Source organism: Melospiza melodia, chromosome 3 (assembly GCF_035770615.1).
Source record: "Melospiza melodia melodia isolate bMelMel2 chromosome 3, bMelMel2.pri, whole genome shotgun sequence".
Classification (NCBI taxonomy): Eukaryota; Metazoa; Chordata; class Aves; order Passeriformes; family Passerellidae; genus Melospiza; species Melospiza melodia.
Genome location: NC_086196.1, coordinates 48,304,331 through 48,320,981, shown reverse-complemented (window position 1 = coordinate 48,320,981; position 16,651 = coordinate 48,304,331). Strand labels below are relative to the sequence as shown.

The following is a 16,651-nucleotide window of genomic DNA, read 5'->3' as shown; positions in this document are numbered from 1 at the left end:
TAAAGAGACAATGATGAGAGCTTACTAAAACACTGTGGAAAGGAGAGCTAGTTGCTAGGGAAAACCATGGAGTTAAAACTGAAAGGTTTTCCTGTACACAAGAATCAGCACCTGACTAGAAAGAAAGACATATAAGGAAATTATAAGAATGAAAGGAAGGCACAGGAAGAAGTGAAAGGACAGTAACAGGGGGTGGCTGAGCAACACAGCAGTGAAGCTGACAGACAAACAGCAAAAAACTATGAAAATAAGTGGATCATGGCAAGAGGATATCCTTTGTTCTCACAAACAAGGAAAATTCATGAAAGACAACAAAAGTACTAAACTCCAAGTAAGGCCATATTTACTGTCAGTGCCTGTGATTTGCTACAAAAATATCAATTTTTTTCTTTTAAGGCAAGCTCATTCAGTGTACTATATCGTCTTAGTAGGATACAGTTTTCCCTATTTAACATGCATTTCCAGTCAAAGATTGTTAGACTGATTACAGACAGAACAACTCCTGATGCGTTTACCAAATTAACCCTGTTTGGTAATAAGATGCAACTGGAAGTTTAGAGAAGCAGAACAATCTGAAATCAGTAATGAAGATCCAATCCCTTGATTACTAGCTATGTCACAGTTGAGTGTATGATGAACACTCTGTCTCCTAAAAGCCACACATTTTAGGAAGTGAGTCATCTAAACTTTGTGTTATTCATATGGTGAAAAGTTTTTCTTTTGATTCCTAATTTAGTTCCTTTAAACCACATCTAAATACTAAGTGTAATGTCTTAACTGTTCACTTGAAACAGCTTTTCAAACTGTTCAGAGCTCTATGCACAGATTATTTCAATACATGACACGATATACTTCCTTCCATTGTTATTTTTATTTATCCCTTCTGAAGAATTTCAGCACTTTTATCCTTTTCTTGCTGCCTTGACATATCTCTTTGCTCACACAAGACCTATTGATAGGACAGACATGAAAGATTCAACTCCCATATGGTTCAACAATCAATCAGTAAGCATCTTTTGTGAGCTGTTCAAAACCAAAGTGAGACAGCATCCTTATTTCATGACAACCTTCCACAATGGCTGAGATGATTGTACCTTGCATGGCAAGGTGAGAATATCCCAAAACTAACTGCATAAATCAACACTTACTTCTGCATACCTGGAGGAACATAGAGTAGTAGCACAGAAAGTTACAAACTACCATCAGTCTGATCTATGAGCAATTCCAGTGCTTTTCTATTAGGCATTAATACTGATATATTATACCAAATGTGCTTGTACATTTTAATTAAGTCACAAGAAATATCTTAGACAGGCAAGACAGAGTAACCTTACTGGTGCACTGCACACTTTGGATGCTGTGCTGGTTTTTAGCCATCCTTAATGCTTTGAAAGCATTCTGAATTATTGCATAAGCAAAGGGAATTCTCTAGAAATAAGACAAATACATTGCAATTTTCTGTTTTCACAGACACCTCGAAGGATACGTTTAAAACTATTACTAAGCTCACACATTAATAAACATTTCAAGATCTGTAATACAAGGATTAAGTGGAATAGTTTTAAAAATCTTATTACATGCATATTTTAACCATAAGACTATTTTCCTGATTCATTCCATTCAATGTTTAAAACATACATAAGATGTGAATTCAGTCTAAACCAAAAAATAACATATTCACGAGAGGCAATATTGCCTTTTAATAATATAATGAAGTAGGGTACATGGGATAAGTTCCTGAATTATACAGAATAAACTCTTACAAGATTTCTAACGTCTTACACTATTTCAAGAGAATAAATATAATTGATCATATTTCTTTTAAAACAATTCCATTTTCAACCAAAACTAATCAAAAACCCCAGCACTCAATGTGAAACACTTATAATGTAAAATACAATAAAAAGCTAAAGAGACATACCTGTTGCCTGTTACTGGGCATGTAGGGAAGCATTGTTGATACATGAAACATTAATTCATAATCTTTATAGGTAGTATAGAGGGAATGAGTTCCTGTTGAATCAGCTGAAAATTAATTTAATCGCAAGAAGGTCAGTAAATTAGAATATTCATATTAATTTTTAGGACACCACTCTGCATGCTGTGATTTAAATCTATTTAAACAACTCCTATATTTTTTACAATTGAACAAAACCAGTTTCCATCATCTAAGAATCTAGTCTTTATTTCTGTATTGTGACATAGAGGGGTCCTGCAGGAAAAAACCCAAAGAGTTTGCTGTCTCTGAGACCTAAATAAACTAATTTTAAATATATTGGCATTTCACAATAAAAACAAAACACTACACTACTTCAGTGTAGTTTTATATAACATGTATTTTCGTTACTTAAACAATAATAAGGACAATTGACTAAACCCATACTTTATCAAAAGTGAACTGGCTACTTCAAACCTAACATTAAGACACATGTTGCAGATCAGGCATTTTTAAAACATAAACATGTGCATACTACATATATTTGAAAATTATTTAAATAAATGTAATATATTATATGACTTAACACTTTCTTTTATTTAGAAAGTTTCTTAATAGTTAGCATTTTGTGATGTTTACAGTAAATGAGTTTTATACTGTAGTCATAAGTTAATCTTTTTTATTCCTATTCTTCAATTTGTACAGACTATTAAAGTAAGCACAATGAACTTTAAAAAAGTTTAAGGTTTAACTCTACTGAACACCCTACTGAGTGAAGACAACTGCCAATTTTTCTTGTCTTTTTCCACGTTCATTTATTTTTTAGCATAATTTTATGTTATCTGTAGCAATAAATATTCTCCAGTACACTCTTTAACATGCTGTTTAAGGTTTCAGAGTTTTGATCAGTTCTGAAGAGTATAACTATATTCCAAAAAAAAAAATCAAAAAATCAATTAGCCATGTTAGTTCTCCAGTTAAAAGTATATCAATATACACTTCTTTATGTGCAGCCCTAAATCTAAAAATATTTGTGTGTATACAATTAGGAGCGCATAAATTTGTGAGTGTGCTGGGTGTATCAGTTATATCTGTATGATAATTAAATTAACTTCATTTATTAAACACAGATTACAGTTGCATAAGAAATAAAAAGCATCATTTCAACTGAAGTTTGTTACTTAAGTGTTGCTAAAAGAAAGAAACCTTATTGCATTCTTCGATTTCAAAATCTTAGCTAAAAATCCAATTCCATTATAACCTTTCAGTGGCATTTTAGAGAGCCAGTTTTGAAGACATAGAACGAGAAAATACGTTCCAACAATAAAACATTTTATCTTATTTCCAGTAGACTGGTATGTTTTAAAACACATACTAGACAAATTATATAGTATTGAATTAGTAAAATTTCATTTAATTTTCTTATTTCTTTATCTTGGGGTTTGGAACTGCATGCCACTAAAACTGCACTAAAGAAGGGCAGAAGAGAATTTATAGTTAATACATTCCATATGTTCTGAACACTTGCACTGGGCCTGGCTTGGATGCAGCTATAATTCTTCATGGCAGCCCACGTGGTGCTGTGTGCTGTCTGTGTGACCAGGGCAGTGCTGGTAACACACCGATGATTCAGCTTTGGCTCACAGTGCCTGCACAGCGCCAGCTCTGCCCCCACACTGCCCCTGTCCTGGGAAATGTGCTGGGCTGGCCACGGGCTTGGAAGGACACAGCCCATCAAATGGACCAAAAACATATCCCATGCCCTGTAAAGTCATGTTCTGCAGGAAAAACTGGAGCAGGGAGAGTTTTTTCATGGTAGATGTTGCTCAGAGAATGGCTGGGCATCAGTCAGCTAATGGCAGGAGGCAAGTGACTGCCTTTGCATCAGTTGTATTGTTGCCTGATGGATGTAGTGGTGGGTTGTACTCTCATTGTTGATTGGGTGTTTTTGTTGTTGTTGTTTGTTTTGGAGTTTTTGTTTGTTTGGGAGGTTTTTTTTGCAGGTGTTTTTTTTTCCTTTCTTCCCTTCACTCATTGAACTCAATCTCGACTCACAAACTGGAGGGTGGGTGAGCACACAAGAGGTGGGGGCTTATTTGGCAGACAGGGCAACCCATCAAAACATTCTACTTTCTCTGTTACATAAGAAATGGACTAATTACCTATCCAAATATTAAATAAACACTTGTTTAAAATAAATAAATTCTAAAAAGAGAACTTTTTAGAGAAAAACCTCACAGCTCATCAAGCATTCGAGAATATAAAAACTTAATAAATTTTACTCCTACAAGAACTAAGCAAGATTTTTTACTGAAACATTGTGTCTACCAAAAATATAGCTCCCAGAGACTACATTATCACAACCCTCTGAACCTACAGGCAGTCAGAACAACATGTAAGTCTAAATATGACACACAGTAATACTTATTGCATTGTTAAATATAACAAAAATATGATACTTAAATGTGATACTAATGTGATACATTAAGTGATACTTAATGTACTTTGCATTTAATATAATACTAAAGACTGTATCTTTTTGAATTCTTAATTCCATTTTGCCTGTTGCAAACGATGAGGACACACTATGACAGGACAATATAGTTAATGGCACAGAGACTTTGTAAAACATTAAAATCACGTTACTGACTGATACATACACAATGCTGATCAGCAATGTAAGTTCATACAGAAGCACAGCAAATATAGAAACTGAATTTGCTGACAGATCAGCATTTGTTTTCATATGTACAACTTACTAGGTGATATTCAGTCACATTCTGCTTGGGGAAAAGAAAAGCAAACCGAAACATCCCTTATTCCTTTTAATTTTTCATTCCTATTTATAAATGTATTCCAGAAGTCTGATATGACAGCATATGACAGCATATACATATAACAGCATGTTAATATGTATTTCCACAAATCAATTTGAAAAATGATTTGTTATTTTTCTGTACTGAAATAGGATGCAATAGTCTCTAAATTAGGATGCAATAGTCTCTAGCTCAAATTATTAAAGGGAAACAAGCACAGATTTAAGGAAAAAGGCAATCACATTATTGGAAATAAATGTGGTGCTTACACTAGGTTGACACTATGTTAAAATGAAGTAGATGAATAACTAGACATCCTTAGATTACAGCTCATATGATCAGCCATCAAAATTCTGCTAAAACATCATTAAACTAAGAATTAATTTAAGTTAAATTTAAGGGCAGCAAAAACAGTACTAATAAGGAAGAGTCTTAACATCTCATTGGCTTTTTTAAACAGCAATACTTCACTTCCTATTTTGCTGTAAAATCCAACCAATTTGTACAATTAAATTTTTATACTACTGCACTTAAGGAACTGGAAATACCTGGGGAAATGACAGTACTAACCCAGCACTGAGGTAGATTAAAAATTATCAGCTGACAAATGAGGGCATGCTTACTGTGCATGTTTGAGAAACCAGAAAACTTGACTGCATGTGTGTGTTGGGTAAAAGCAAGTATATATGTTCAGCTGAAATAAGGGAAATTACTCCATATTTTGAAATACATATATTTTATTGCCTTTGAAAGAATAAGATGGTTGAAGTGTACCTGTGGAAATATTACTAATGTAGTATGATTTTAACTAAATTAAAACAAATGAAATAAACTGCTTTGATATTCAGTTCTACTAATGCCACAGAAAAAGCAAATGACCTTTCAGAAAAGATTTGATACATGTTATTACCATATGCTCCATCTTCCTCATTTACCATATAACCCTACTATTCAAAACCCGAAGTCAAGAGCAGGAAAAGACAACATAATTTACAGAAGATCAACTGGATTTTTACCCTTTGTCCCGTAGCTTGAAGCATAACTTACTTTTATTATCCAGCTGAGCCCTGTATTTACTGAATCCTTTTAGCCGTACTCTCTGGCCCAGTAGATCAAGGAACTCTTCAAAAGCTGGTCCTGCCATCTCGTTGTTATACATTTCTTCTTCTGTGCTTTGGCCTGCTTTGCAGTAAAGGATACCAATCTTATGTTGAAAACTCAGCTGAAATTAAAAATTAAATAAAATAAGGAAAATTTACAGAGGCAAAGTCAATACTAGAATAAATATTCACAATTAAAATATAACACTGTTATAACTCCCGACAGAAGGCATCTGAAAATGAAAAAATAAGTGTTCTGATTTGGGAAATTAAATCACCACAGGACGAAAACAAAAAAGAAAAAATCCACAAAAGACACCCTCCAACTCTTGAAAGAAAACTGGATTGGCACTATTCAAACACAGATAAAAGCAGTACAAAGACTTTTCACTTTGTTATCTATAAAAGCACACTCTACTTCATGCTACGGTATGAAAAATTTAATTGGCAATATTTGTATATTGGTCTTTTTTTCTCAGCTTTAAAAGAAGGTGAGTTTATCTTCCCTCATTTTTACCCTTTAAAGTTCACTGTAGTTCAGTTAAAAGAGACCCTCAGAACAGTCCTTTCTACGTCATCTTTTGCCTTCCCCATAAAATCATGCACTGTTCAAAACTATATGCCATTTTTAAAAGTATACTTAAAACAAGAAATTAGATTGCAGTCACATAGTTTTGCTAAAGAGATTCTCAGTTATGGAACATTACACAAATCACATCTATTCAAAAATAAAGTACAAAAACCATAAAACATTAGGCATAAAGAGAGATCATTACTTCTTGAGCAGACCATTTTCCTCTTAGCTTTTATGCACACTTAAGCTGACAAAGAGGAAAGTCCACATGGATGGATTAGTCCTATTATTCTTAACCAACACCTTCCAGAGCTTCACAAACTGACAGGGGCCATGAGTCACACCCGATTCCCTTCAGGCGCTTATCTATATTCATGACTCAAATCAACTCTCCAGCTGTAGACCTCTCCTAATCAAACTTCAGGATTAGTGTCCAAAATGCAAGTTATGCAAAGGCTGGATGTGTTTCTGTCAGACCAAAGGTGACAACAACAGCCTGCTTCCCCTTAGTCCTAAGGGAATAAAGGCTTTGTGTAGGGGTGAGCCCTTGGGGAACCTGCTCCGGCAGAATTCCCTTGACCAGAGAGCAGTTAGGAGCGAAGGACAGGAATAAGGAATAAGGTTTCACCTGGCCAGCCTAGAAGACAGGAGAGTCAGAAGCTATAAGATGGATGGCCATCCGAGATAAAAGGGGTTCTGGGTTATGGATGCACTATAGGAGCTGCCTGAGTCAGACCCATGAAACTTAGAGCTACTGGTTCACTCCGGTCATTTCCTTTTGACTGGCATTAGGTGCCATCCCTACCCAAAGTGCTTCCTTGATCCCCATTTTAAAGAGAGTTAGGTATTTAACAAAAGGTTCCAGACTGCACACTGGGGACTATTTTATTCAGCAGAAAGCTAGCATGAACAGTTCATGAAGGAAACTGCAAAATAGCTGGTCAAACAAACATTAGATGTCAGGAAGCAGGGCTGTTACTTGACATATACCAGAAGACTTTAAATGATGGTGACCGCACTGTCACCTTTATACCAGCCCTGTGTCCAATAGTTTAGCTTAAACCACAGGGGATTTAAGTTGATTTCCTTGACTTCACACTAGAATTGACAAGTAAAGTTAAATGCTAAATTGAGCCACCAAAAATAGAGACAAGAACTAAGAGTAAAAAGGCACCTGGGCAAAATATTTGGTCTAGTCACACTTTTTCACTCTGTGGATGCCAGTCATTCCTGCATAATATTCCAAACAGGATTGAAGTATATGCCTATCTTAAAGAACAATCCAGTATCTCACAGTTTAAACACTGAGCTAAGAGACATAGAAAATGATGATCTGAGACTCACCAGCCCAAGATATGAAGTAATCCTGGGATTTGACTTTGTGGACAAACAAGTACTGTGAACACTATACAGTTCTGAACAAAGCCAATACTATAAAAAAACCACTATTGCTAAACAAGCTGCAAGCTCTTTTACAGTAATCTCAATCTCCTGCCTCTGTGCTAAAGCCTTCACAACTATGAAATCAGAACATCTGAGTAAAAGAACTCTCAGCCAAGATCATGGTGGCTGTACAGAAGATCAAGGTACATTTAGAATGTCAGTGTCTAAAAGGGAAATAACTCAATGAGCTTTGGCAGGATCTTCTCATGTCATACATTTCACTTGCATGAAGAACTATCAGAATATTTAAAACTGATAAAATTTGCCAGTTTCGAAACGGTACCACATGCTTGTTCAAATTTTTTTGAGAAAATAATTGCAGACATGGTTCCAATTTCATTATTTCCAACTCACAAATTTTACATTTAGTTATATTTTACACTGAGAACAATTTAATAACATGACACCACAAAAAACCTGCTAAACCCATTTAGCTGCTTGAGTATGTGATATGTATTGAAGGTGCACATCAGTCCTTCGTGACTCAAAATGATTGTGCTCTTGTCAGAATCACTCACTACTGAATCTTGGCATCCTGTCAAATTTTTGCACAGATTATTTACCATGTAACAAGAACTTGTTGACTTCCATCATTTGAAGATTTTAGATTCTTTTCTATCAAGGAACATCAAGAGATTAGACGCACAATTGCCACTAAATATCACTGCAACCAATCTTAATTTCTTTGGTCCTTTTTAAACTTTATCCTACAGCTCAGAGAGAAGTGAACATCCCTAGAGGGATGTTAGGGGAACCAAAAACCATATACAATAAACAACCATTAGTAGAAATTGAAAAGGAAACTAGGGGGAAATTGGATAAAGCTTAAAAAAAACAACAGTAGCAGATAAAATGTTGACTTTTCTTGCAAATATACAGCTGAATTTAATGATGAGTATCATATGGCAGAATAAATTGGGAAAAGGCAATTTCTTAATGTATTCAAATTAGGTCAACCATCCAATTTACAACTGGTTTCTACTGCCATTTTTAGAGACAAAATTTAGCCACATATTTCCTTCATAATCCATATTAGATGTCACAGAAAAATTATCTAACAGGTAGAGAATGAAATCAAAACATAAAAGTAGTCTTCAGTTGGCTAAGGAAATATGACAACATTTAATACCCCATCAGACAAAATTCATATCACTCTGGTGACAGTACTAATCTTCCAGATCATAATTCATCTTTTTAAATTCATGATATTTCCACCAGTCATCACCTTCACTTGCCAAGCATAACTCTTTTTGTATTTACTTGATTAATAAACGGAATGCATTAAGTACCTAAGAGGATTAAAACCAAAAATGGATCTCATGCCAGCTCTTTGCACAGCTTTCTATGTTCAAGTAATTACCTTGTAGTAAGTGGCACATAAGGTATATTAATATTACATATTTTCAGCTGACAGCCCATTTAATAATAGGACTGAACTTCAGAACTGATCATGCAAAATAAAAGTGTTATATACTGCTGCTTCTCCAAATGAGGAGATGATGATTAAAGAATCACTTTGGTCATTTCAACAGACAATCTTAATTTCCATTTTTTGGGAAATATTGTTAGTGAGTTTGAGAAATACTCAAATCAGATCAAACACAGTCATACTGCCTTGAAGATATTGCCCCTCTGAAGTGAATATTATTTACTAGATTAACCTAAACTCACTCTGAAGCTCAAACAGCAGAGAGCAAGAGCACATCAGGAATTCTTGGATTCAGAATTCAGTGCCTCTGATTTCCCTGTATTGTTTTACCAGAAAAACTGACAAATACAGAAGAAAACAACAACATTCAGCAAAATCAACACCATCCTCAGACATCAATGTGAACAAAAGTACTAAAATTAGCTTAAGTAAACAGTACTAAAGATAGCTTAACAATCCATCCAAAAAAAGCCAATTCTGTTCCTCTGACTACACATGCTTTGTTTCGAGCAATTGTTACAGGCACAAGGAATTCTGGTAGACACCACTAGTGATTAGATGCGATCACTACATTTGAAACTGAGTCAGCAATAAAAAATTCACCATAGCACCATCATATTCAACTGGTTCAATCATTGGACTGGACTTCAATTGGTAGATACTAACTTTCACCTAGAAAGTAAAATCTTCAATTTAAATGACATTTTTTAAAAACCATCACAAGTGTGTCCTTCACAAAATATTCAGAAACCATAAATTTAACTACTAGCTTTGAATGAAGCATATTCACTTTTATTGAACCTAACAGACCTTACCATTTTCTCTCAAAATTTAAGCCATTCAAATAATATTTTATTGCCATGCATTTAATTCAGTAGTCTCAATCACAATTTCAGTTCTGCGAATATAGAAGTATTCTATCCTAGTTAGAATACAGCAAATTCATAAAATACAAATACATATTATAAAATTGTATTGTAAAAAATAACCATAAATTTTAGATGCAGAGACTTAAGACACAACATGCTTTGCCTCCTTACCCCACAAAATACTACTAGTGTTAGATGTATTTTCATGTGCATTCATGTGTTAGATGTATTTTCATATTTAAGTGCAAATACAGATTGTGAAAATCCCTTCTTACTGATGTTAAAACTTAACAACCTTTCACTCAGCCATTGAAAGACAATCTCCATAGACCAATATTTATTTCCTTCAGCTGAAATGTATTTTAAGAACTATTTGCTTAGAAAAGCAAACTTCATTTTGTCAGTGAAAAATAGGCAAGCTTCTCTAAAACCAAGAAACGGAATGGTTTGCATTACAGATCCATGTTAATTAGCATTCCCTGCAAAATATTTAATTTTTTTTTCTATTTATCTAAGGAATAGTCTTTAAAAGGAAGGCCATGTGCTACATACCCCTTGTTCATCCAGTTTAAGCAGCTGCTCAGGTACTTTGGGTGAGCTGGAAGCCTGTCTCAGGCACTGGATGCTCAGCTCTGGTATTACATACTCCAGCACCTCTTTGAGAGGCAGACCTCTTGCCGTGCCATGACGCGCAGTGGATGGTATAGCATCTTCTAAAATTGCTCCTCTAAGTGTAGTAAGCTGCAGTAAAGGTACAACACACAAAACATTTTTAGCTATAATACTCTAAACCCTAGAGATAAAAACTTCAAGGTTTAGCAAAAGCATGGGAAAAAGAAATGGAAAGAAAAATATCCTCATTTTAATTTATTTTTTTAGCCAGTAAAAAAAAATTAAATAACTTTAAAGAGCAGATAAGCTTTCAATTTCTAAGTGACAAATACAATTTTGCTTAAAGAAATTAATGAAGCATGTTAACAATTCATTACAATTGCTAAGAATATTCCCTTTCTGGGGGAGGGGAAAGTATTAAAGACACCAGTAAACTAAAACCAGTTAATTCTGCCATACTACCCTAGCAAACACAGTAGTCAAGTGTGAGGCTGGACATGTGAGCTAAGCTACAGCCCATTCACCTATTATTTTATCTATGCTGTTCTATCTTCATTGGATTTGACAAAAAGAGAGTAATTTCTTAGAACTGGGTCACCTGGACCACCTTTCCACATAAAGATACATGGACACCCCATTTTTGGCTATAGAAAAAAACAAACCTAAACTGTAAACAGAAATTATATCTAATCTATGTCTGTTTTTACATCTGTTTGCAAAAGCACAAGAGCCCAGTAATATCAGGAGGTCTGGCTAACACTCCTCTATATCCTAGGCAAAATGAAAATCAGTAGTTCTAAGGATTCCAAAAAATTTACAGATGTTTGCTACAATAATACCATTGTATGTTTTCATACAAATCTAAGGTAGTTGCTGTGATAAAGAAATTTTTTACCAAGAGATATTAAATTGCTTGAAATCGAAGTTATGAGACTTCGCACACAACAACCACAAGCAAATTCTTCTTTCAAGTAATACCATTATTTTATAAATATATTAATACTCCTTCTGCAAATCATCCATATAGAAGTACATAAAAACATGTCACAAAAAACTTCTAAGAAAGTATTTTTAAACAAAATGAAAAGGTACAAATAAGTCATTATACTAGTTTTCCTATTTTACAGCTCCCTTTATCCCTAAATTTCCTAATCTTTCATTTCCATCATTAGAAACATAACATCAAGCAGCCTGATCCACACTTATCTTTAGCTGTGTTAACATCTGTTCCCTTGCTTGCACCTTGCAGTTCTCTTCAGCCAACTTACCTCCTTTTTGGGTGCTCAGCCAAAATGACAAAAAATTTATGTGGTGCAGAAAAGGAAAACTTTGCTCAGGAGCAGCTGCATTTACTAAAGGTACAGGAATCTTTCCCACTAAGAGATTTACTTTTGAAGTTAGTAATGTATTCCCAGACAAAAAAAAAACTAGTATCCTAAGCTCTAAGTCAACTATTCCATTGCTTTGCAGAATTATGGAATGAACATTACCTCACTTGTCCTGAAAACTATACGATAGTTGAACTGAGATCCTTCTTTCTCCTTAGCATCTTCAACCTTTTCCCTCCGGATGCTGACTGCTACAGGTCCAAGATTTTCATCTATTCCAAAATAGTTCTGATGCTCTTTTACACAGGAATGAATGAAGAGATAAGAGTAAAGTATGAATCCCCTAGAAAATTTTCATCAAATCCCAAAAACATTTCTGCAGCAAGAAAAAGAGATCATTTTTAATTGAACCATGAGGTCTGTGAATACACCAGCTGGTGATTTTCTGAACTGTACAATAAGTCCATAAATCACAAATGCTAAGTTTGATGAGCAAAATGGTCACTCATATCATATAAATTACTGCAACAGCTGCTATTATGAAATATTTTTCCCCTTTTTTACTGCAAAATTAATATTTTTGTTTCATGCCATAGGAAACTAGTTTGGAGAAACTATATCTACATATAATCTTGAATAAAAGCTAGGAGTCTTCAAACAAATAAGATTTATTCTTATTCACAACTTTACATTCCAAGCAGCAAACTCGGTCTCAACAAGGGAAAACTGAGTCTAGTAACTCTTAAGTGTTTGATGAATAGTTAAATTCATCCTTGAGGCAACTGGTCCAGTCTGGCAGAGTAAAGCACTATGAGCTGAAGAGAAAGATCACATTAGAGACCATTTAAGTAGAACAGACACACTCAACTCCATGTGACCAATCAGGACCTGTGCTGAGGCTCCTTCTTAACACCTTTGAAAGGTCATAGTGAGTAGCTACAGTCACCTGTAAAAAAGGGCAAGAGGCTCTCGGAAGCCATAGAACAGCCACGGCAAATTTTAGTTCCCAGGGAGATTAAGGAACAAATTCTCAGGGAAGACATTTCCAGGCACATGAAGGACAAAAAGATACTTGGAAACAGCCTGCATAGATTTAAAGAATGCAAATCATGCATGACCAATCCAGTTGTATTCTGCAGTGATGTGACTGGCTTTATGGATGAGGAAGGAGCAATTAATGTCACCCACTTGTGCTTTAGCAATGCTTTTCACACAGTCTCCCACAGTATATCTGTGTAGCTAAATTGAAAAGACATGGTCTGGACATGCAAATTATAAGGTGGGCAGAAAGAGCTGGACAGTTGACCTTAAAGGACTGAGGTCAGTAATACAAATTGCCATTAGTGGCCAATTACTAAAACGTTTATCAGAATTTGATGGTGGAGGTGTTATTGTTTAATAGAGTTTTACACTATCTAAATGATGGGATGGAGTTCATCCTCAACAAGTTGCTGTCCATGACCAACTCTGAAAGAAGAGTTCATGTATTGGAGGTTAGGACTGCAGATGGGTGCAACAGATGAAGGGGAATAACCAGCAGGCTTTTAACGTATCAGGAATATGTGCACAGCATAGACATGGAAATGCATAATCCTTGCAGTTCTAACAAAAGCAGGTAAGGGCAAAGCCACACAAATCCTGCAGCTGTAGGGTGTCTGTATTTCACTTCCCACTCTCCTCTTCTCCTGGAGGCAGCTACTGCTGAGCTGTGACAGCTGAGCTGCATGTGAAGCAACTCTTAAACCACTTAAAGTTTTCAACCTCACAGTTTAAAACAAGCTCTCATTTTGACAATCCAAGAAAACAGACTGGAAAAAGGCCTTATGAAGACCAACACAGAAATGCATGTAGAACAGAACAAGCTCATACAACGGGCTGGGAGCCCCCTGCCTCAGGAGCCTCTGTGGAAGAGGACTGTGAGCACAGGCTGCAGCAGCCAGCAGGACCTCCCAGCAGAGATGGAGGGCAACCACACTCTGGGCAAGAGCCTTGCAGCAGCTCAGGAGAACATTGTGCCTTTCTGTTTGGCACCTTTGAGGGCACATGAGAAGCTGTGTCCAGTTTTGGACAGAGTGGGCCTGGCCAACAGACAACTATGAAGACAATTAGAGGGCTGGAGAATACAACAGATGAGGAAAGGCTAAAAGAAATGGGCTTGTGGAGTTGAAGAAGAACAGATTAACAGTGGAAATAACTGCTAGATCCCACGAGCTGCTGGGAGCTTGTAGAGAAAGGAGAATCAGACTCTTCTAGAAGGTACAAAGTGAAAGAACAAGATGCAACCATCACAACACGCAGCCTCTGAGAGGGGGAATCCAACACAAACAGGTCTCCAAGAGAGATTATGAAGTCTCCATCCTCAGATAGTATAAAAAACCTAAAGCCACAGCTAAAGGGAAATAGGTTTTGAGCAACTTATTTAGAACCTACATTTCAATGGAACTTTAAAGAGGGAATTAGACTAGATGGCCTGCAGAAATGTCTTCCAATCCAATTTATACTATAATCCCATATTTTAGATAACAATTAATTTACTAATTTCTCCTTAAAGATTGTCCGGATTTTAAAAAAAGAGCATTTTGCTAGCATTTTTTAGTTAGTTTAGTCCTTTTTTTAAAGTAATGTATTTATAGAAATGTGAAAAGAAGTTTTTTCCAAAATGTCTTTCAATAAGAAGTTACCCATACTCTCGGAACTAATGCAAAAGAATGAAATAATCTCTACATAAAGGACAGTCTTATTTCTCAAATCAAGTTTAAATTAAGTTTCCAGTAGTCTTTCAAAAATCTATCTATGATGTATGTAGGTGGTTCCAATCCATCTCCTAGTGGAAGGAAAAGGAGTATCAGCACATTACAACTTTTTTTGGAAGGAACACCTGGAATCAAAGAGGTGCAGGCATTAAATTATCTGCTCCTGCTCTCCAACTACATTCCTTTCCCAGTCTGAGAATTCTACCTGCATGGATAAATAATGTACACCTTATGGACTTCCCAGTGTTAAATTAAAACTGTGAGTCTAAATGGGCAATTTTATTAAATGGAACAGGACTTTACAGAGAACACAAAGAAAGGGAGAGAGAGAAGTTCAGACATCAAACATTTCCAATAACATAAAAGCTCCCCACAGCTGCGAAATTCAGGCTTTGACATAAGGTAAACTCCTCAGTTAGAAGTCTAGAGCTTTCCATTTTGATGTAGATCTTGCACACAGTTGTAAATTGTTGCACACAGTTGCTAGATTTCTTGGCTGCAGTATTACTGAGCAAAAAAATACAAGTGTGTGCAGATACCTACAAATTTCTTGTACAACATGAAAGACACAAACCCAAACACACCATTTATATTCATTAAAAATAAAATAGATAAAACAGAGAAGAAAAGTAAGGAAGCTGAATTAAATTGAATAGCATGGCTACTGATATACTGGGATTTGGGGAAAACATTTTCAATTCAAGACATCTTTTTTTTAATTTCAAAAAGTACAAACTCATTAAACTCATTTAAATGTGTTTATGTCGGTTTAAAAGAATCAGTAGGGGAGAAAAGAAGAAAATAAGTGCTATTTTCTAGCTGAGATCTAGAGAGATGCTAAAATATTTGTCATTTTTTACTTTTTCATTTAGAGGAATAGTTGTCAATTTTTCTCCTAACACAAAAGTCTTAGTTGTACAAACCTCAGTTAGTATCAATACCTTGCTAAGCCTGTACTTTTCTTTTAGGACATTTTTTCAATCCCCTATCAGCAGATAGCATCAGTAACATTAAATAATTGCAAGCATCCCTCAAATAAAAAGCATGGTAATAATAAACAAGTCTCAAGGAATTATGAGGATAATTGTACAAGGGGAAATGGACAAATCAATGATAATCAAAACAATGAGATAAAAAATATATTCTAGCTTTTGCAATTCTCAACTGAAAACTGAGACAATATATTCAATAAATATAACATATTTTATATCAGTTGCAATGGATTTGATTTTAACAATAGTTACAAAGCTTATAAATATGCAGTATAAAACTACAACTCATTTCAGAAAACACTGAATCCCAAATCTCACATTTCTTGAAAGGGAATGGAATAATTAGTGCTACACATGCCAGGGTGTTTCTTCCATGCATCTTAAAACAGAAATAAAACTAGTATTCTGACAAGTGCCAATTATAAAACTGGGAACAAAATGAAATGTTCAGGAAGCAATTTCTTTTTCATATATATTTTCCTAAAGGCAACAGAAATCAGTGATAGTATGTAAAAGTAACTATTGTTTGCTCAATTGTTGTTTCATCCTAGCACAATGATTTTAACAAAATTAAACTGCACAACTAAATCTAAAAATCAGCTAGGAGAGCACACTGTCATGGAAGAGCATCACATAGACCCAGTATGAACATAAATGTCTATTTTTCTTTTCCATACATAAGTTCAGGCCAGCAGCAAGACATCTTGGTGCCCAGTGGAAAATGTCTGGATTATTTCCTCTGTCCACCCTAAGTTTTGCTTAGGTGAGAACTGTATTCAATTAGAATTAATGAGATGAT

At 35.1% G+C, this 16,651-nt stretch overlaps 1 protein-coding gene across 3 annotated transcripts in view; it reads right to left on the bottom strand.

Annotated features, from left to right (window-relative positions):
* The window catches only part of SIPA1L2 (signal induced proliferation associated 1 like 2), a 125,553-nt gene that overhangs the window by 52,488 nt on the left and 56,414 nt on the right, over positions 1 to 16,651 (bottom strand). For all 3 annotated transcript variants that reach the window (XM_063151631.1, XM_063151633.1, XM_063151632.1), the window contains exons 4-7: positions 12,270 to 12,403; positions 10,720 to 10,908; positions 5,800 to 5,974; positions 1,922 to 2,025 (exon numbers count right to left, since the gene is read on the bottom strand). In XM_063151631.1, the coding sequence (XP_063007701.1) occupies positions 1,922 to 2,025; positions 5,800 to 5,974; positions 10,720 to 10,908; positions 12,270 to 12,403 (602 nt within the window). The remainder of the gene's footprint in view (positions 1 to 1,921; positions 2,026 to 5,799; positions 5,975 to 10,719; positions 10,909 to 12,269; positions 12,404 to 16,651) is intronic.